At 40.6% G+C, this 5,230-nt stretch overlaps 1 protein-coding gene across 1 annotated transcript; it reads left to right on the forward strand.

Moving 5' to 3' along the window:
* The first annotated feature begins 3,092 nt into the window (after positions 1 to 3,092).
* LOC110281526 (uncharacterized) lies at positions 3,093 to 4,289 on the forward strand. Its single transcript, XM_021143849.1, has 2 exons — positions 3,093 to 3,567; positions 3,661 to 4,289. Exons 1-2 carry the CDS (start codon positions 3,093 to 3,095, stop codon positions 4,287 to 4,289), a joined length of 1,104 nt encoding a protein of 367 aa, XP_020999508.1.
* The last annotated feature ends 941 nt before the right edge of the window (positions 4,290 to 5,230 follow it).

Genomic DNA, 5,230 nt, shown 5'->3' on the forward strand with positions numbered 1-5,230 from the left:
TAGTGTTGTTGTTTGTTGCTGGTTACTGTATTTTAGAGTTGCTGTGTTTTTTAGAGATGCTGTTATTTGTTGTTGGGGCTTTTTATGAATTGTTGTTTGTTCACTTTGTTGAATCACAAAGTTATTGAACTTTGGTGGAATGGTGGTGGTTGCTATGTTGCTTAAAAACTGACTTAAATAAATCTTTTGTTGCTAAAAATATTTTTGGTTTCTTTTGCTAGAATTTTAAAATGTCTTCATCTCAAACTCCATCAAAAATGCCAGCATCAGTGATTGTGTTATCTTTTACTTGCTCTTGTTGATTTAAATTGAGAACATATTTTGTACTAAAGATTAGTTTATTATCTATTTTTTAGATTATTAATTAGGTTTAAGACTTGATATTAGATTATTAATGTTTGTAAAAACTTGCATTTTAAGTTTTAAGATATTATTTTAATTTTATTTATATAATTTTATATTTTTTTAATTATAACTGTGTTAACTTGGTAAATCAATAACTCACTGATTAAATCAGTAATTCGGTGACCCGATTATATGATCGAATTAATTATCGGTTTGATTCTGATAACTATAATATAAAGATATAATAATTTAGTACGTTGGTCATTTCATCCATTAAGATATATTATAAAATATTTAAATGGGTAAGATTAAAAGACACGAGAGATAGAGATAGTGTAATAATCCATGTGATAAAGTGTATAGTAGGGGTCTTACCAAATGATTGGATGTGTATGGGATGGGCCATGGGACCAAGCTATTTATTTTTTTGGAATGATTCAATTTGGGATAGGTGCTTAGAATTTTTTTTGGAGTTAAGGGAAGTGGGTTGAAAATTTATTTAGAATGCAAATTAAAAAAAGCAATAAGTACATATGAAAAAATATAATTAAAGAATATTGTTTTTGGTACTGTGGGTGAGTATTTTAAAGTAGAATTTGACATATGACAAAAACAAAAAAAATTATTCTAAAGGACCGTTAAAAAAAATTATTATTAAAAAGAATTTTTAATATTAAAATTATTAAGAAAGACTAAATCTTTTTATAATATTTAAAAAAAAAATAAATAAATTTTAGAAAAAATAAAAATTATTAATATAAAATTGTGGAAAATAAATAAAAAATAATTAAAAATATGTTTGTCTCTTTATAAAAATATTTGATTTTTTTAAATATTATAAATATTATAAAAAGATTTGGTAGTTGTTATACCATATTCTTTTTTGAAAGTTTAAAATGCCATGATTTAGAGTCATTGATAGTTATATTTAATATAAAAGAAGTTATTGGTTCAGATATAAGAAAATATGCATTATGTGGATATACACAAAAAGATCTGCATGGAAAAGTTGCAATTACGGCGTGATGTTACAGGTTTTGTAGAGGTAAGTATGTCGTTGTTATCCTTAGTCCGATAAATTGGCGTAATGTACATGTATGGCTTCAATGTATGGCGTAATATGCATTTTGTTAGCCCATAAAAAGAAAATGAATTGAAAAATATTTTTTTAAATTAATTATTAATTTCAATACTAACAAAAAATTATTTATTTATTTATTTTTCCGTTGTGCATAGAAAAACGTTTTAGACCAAAAATAAAATGAGAATACCAACTAAGCTATTATTTTTATTTTTTAGACAAATAAACTCTTGATTTTGTAATATATTGTTTCGTTTATGTCATTTTATGGTAATAATACTTCTGTTACGGATCCGGCCCACGGATCCATGACCCGGGATTGAACCCAAACTCGGCTGCCCGGGTCCAACCCGCCTCGCTCTCCTAAAAGGCCCAAAAGCCGGCCCTCTAGAATTCCTAACCGACTTTTGAATTCAAATGTCTTCCTTATCTTAGGCAGACAAATTAAGATAAGATAGCTACCATCACCTATAAATAGAGGACCCAGGTTTTCCCAGGTATTCATTCATTCCTCACACTTTCTACCTCTTAGATCCATTCTGACTTGAGCATCGGAGTGTCTTTGTAGGTACCTCCCCCCTCATCGCTCCAGTCAAGTAATCCGGGATCTGCCTCGATCCGCAAGTTCCCGATCCATCTCTCAACCTGTACCGGAGATATCCAGTATATTGGCGCCGTCTGTGGGGAACTTTCGCTGATTAAAGTCGGAATGGCGGACGAACATGAAGAGCATTCTATAAGCCACCAAGATAACTCCCGAACACGGAATCCTACCCCCGAACATCAAGAAGCCATACTCTAAGGGAGGATAGCAAGCACCGTCCATAACAAAGAAAATAACCCCGCCAAAATTCGGAATCCCGAGAATCCGGAAGACAAGTCAGCACAAATAATTCGAGAACTCTGCCACAGGGTGCAGGAACTTGAAGGTCGGGTTGCCAACAAAGAAAGGCACAACGCCGAACACAGAAGTCACGTAACCTCCAAATCCAGGTCCCGCTACGGCAGATCGCCAGAATAGCGACACGCCAAGAGGCATGATAGAAGCACCTCACGTAACAGATCTCCAGAACGAAGACATAGCAAAAGATACAACCGCAGCATATCTCGCGATCCCACTCACACGGACGACGACCGACGATACCGAGAAACCAAACGCACAAGAAACGACCATGTGATAATGGGAGCCATCCCCTTCACAGAAAGAATTTTAAAAGCAAAGCTCCCCAAAGGATTTGATAAACCCACAGACATGAAATACGACGGAACCAAAGACCCCCAAGAACACTTAACAGCATTCGAAGCCAGAATGAACCTAGAAGGCGCCACCGACGCCGTCCAATGTAAAGCCTTCCCGGTGACCCTATCTAGCCCAGCAATCAAATGGTTCAATGGCTTCCCCAACGAATCTATAACCAGCTTTCGCGACATATCACGGAGGTTCATGGCCCAATTCACCACCAGAATCACCAAGGCCAAACACCCCATCAGCCTATTAGGAATCACACAAAGACACGACGAATCTACAAGAAAGTATCTCGACCGATTCAACGATGAATGCCTAACAATCGACGGGCTCACAGACTCGGTCGCAAGTCTCTGCATTATGAATGGACTCATGAACGAAGACTTCCGCAAACACCTTACCACCAAACCAGTATGGTCCATGCACGAGATCCAAAACGTCGCCAAAGATTATATAAACGGCGAAGAGGTCAGCCAGGTCGTCGCCGCCAACAAACGACAACACAACAACACCCAACACGACAACCCGACTCCTCGGCACAACCCACCCAGAGAAGGCATAAGGGAACACCCCAAACCAACAAACACAAATCGACCACCCAGGATCGGCAAATTCTCTAATTACAGACCCCTAACGGCCCCCATTACCGAGATATACCACCAGATAGCAGATCGAGGCATCATCCCAAAAGCCCGACAACTCAAAGAAAGAACAGGCGGCAACAAAACCCTCTACTGCGACTACCACCGAGGTTACGGGCACATGAAACAAGATTGTTTCGACCTAAAAGACGCCCTCGAACAAGCCATAAGAGACGGCAAGCTCCCAGAGTTCGCCAAAATCATCAGAGAACCAAAACGCGCAGAAAGGGACAGGTCACCTGAAAGAGAAGGACGCAACCCGAGAACATAAAAACAACCTCCCAAGGAAAGTCTAGAAGACGACCCGACCATAATAGTAAACGTTATCACAGGCAAAGACATATCAGGTAAATCAAAATCGACACTAAAAAAGGACCTCAAAGTCCTGGCCGTCAGAGATCAAGCCCCATCTACCACTCCTGACAAAACGATAAATTTCCTACCCGAGGACTGCCAGCACGGCACCTCGGCCGAAGATGCACCTTTCGTCATCTCGGCAAGAATCGGAACAGGACAAGTTCAGAGGATACTGGTGGACACCGGTGCAGACTCCAACATCCTCATCCGAGGAGCCTTCGACAAGCTCGGGCACCGCAACGAAAATCTCCAAACACACCGCAATGGCGTCACAGGACTTGGGGACAACTTCCTCAAACCGGACGGCTCCATCACCCTACCCCTCACCATAGGGACATGCAACCAAAGGAAGATAATTTCGTGCAAATTTGTGGTCCTAAAAGATTCCACCGCCTACAACGTCATCCTTGGAAGAAAAACAATCAATGACTTCTCCGCCATCATTTTTACCAAATATCTCCTTATGAAATTTATATCGGAAGACGGCTCCATCGCCACCATCAACGGAGACCGCGAGGTCACAGCAGAATGCAACAACAGCAGTCTAGCTTTGCGAAAGAAGTCTCACGATGCAGCTGGAATATTCCTAGTCGACTTGGACGCCCGACAAGACGGCTAGCCCATGCCAGAACCAGAAGGCGACATGGAAAAACTACAAATAGGGTGAACCAAAGATGAATACACTTTCATCAACAGGAACCTCCCATACGACCTCAAAGAAGATTTTTCTCAATTTTTGAAATAAACCAGAGACCTATTTGCTTTCACACCAGCCGACATGCTCGGGATAGACCCGACCTAATGTCTCACCGGCTAGTCATAGATCCCAAAGCCAAACCCATGGCACAAAGAAGACGAAAAATGTCCCAAGACCGGGCAGCCGAGGTCAAGAGACAAGTAAAGGCCCTACTCGAGGCAAACTTCATCATAGAACTACCATACACGACGTGGTTTGCAAACATCGTACTAGTAAAGAAGTCCAACGGGAAATGACGAATGTGCATCGATTATACGAACCTTAACAAAGCTTGTCCAAAAGACGCCTTCCCCCTACCCATTATCGATGGATTGGTAGACGCCGCATCCGGCCATCGATACCTCAACTTCATGGACGCATACTCCGGCTATAATCAAATACCAATGCACCGACCTGACGAGGAAAAAACTGCGTTTATCACACCCGACGGGACATACTGCTACATGGTCATGCCTTTCAGCCTGAAGAACGCCGGAGTAACCTACCAAAGGCTCGTCAATAAGATATTCCAAAATCTGTCCAGAACCAAATTAGAAGTCTATACAGACGACATGCTCGCTAAAACCGAATCCGGCGAACAACTCATCAGCGACCTCAAACTCATAATGAACACCCTACGAAAGCATTGAATGCGACTCAACCTGACAAAATGTGCCTTCGAAATGGAGGCAAGAAATTCCTCGGCTTCATGATCACGCAACGCGGGGTCGAAGCTAACCTAGAGAAATGTCGCGCCATCCTCGACATGACAAGCCCAAAAAATCTCAACGACATCCAAAAGCTCACTTGCCGGCTCACAATGC

This window comes from Arachis duranensis, chromosome 5 (genome assembly GCF_000817695.3).
Source record: "Arachis duranensis cultivar V14167 chromosome 5, aradu.V14167.gnm2.J7QH, whole genome shotgun sequence".
Classification (NCBI taxonomy): Eukaryota; Viridiplantae; Streptophyta; class Magnoliopsida; order Fabales; family Fabaceae; genus Arachis; species Arachis duranensis.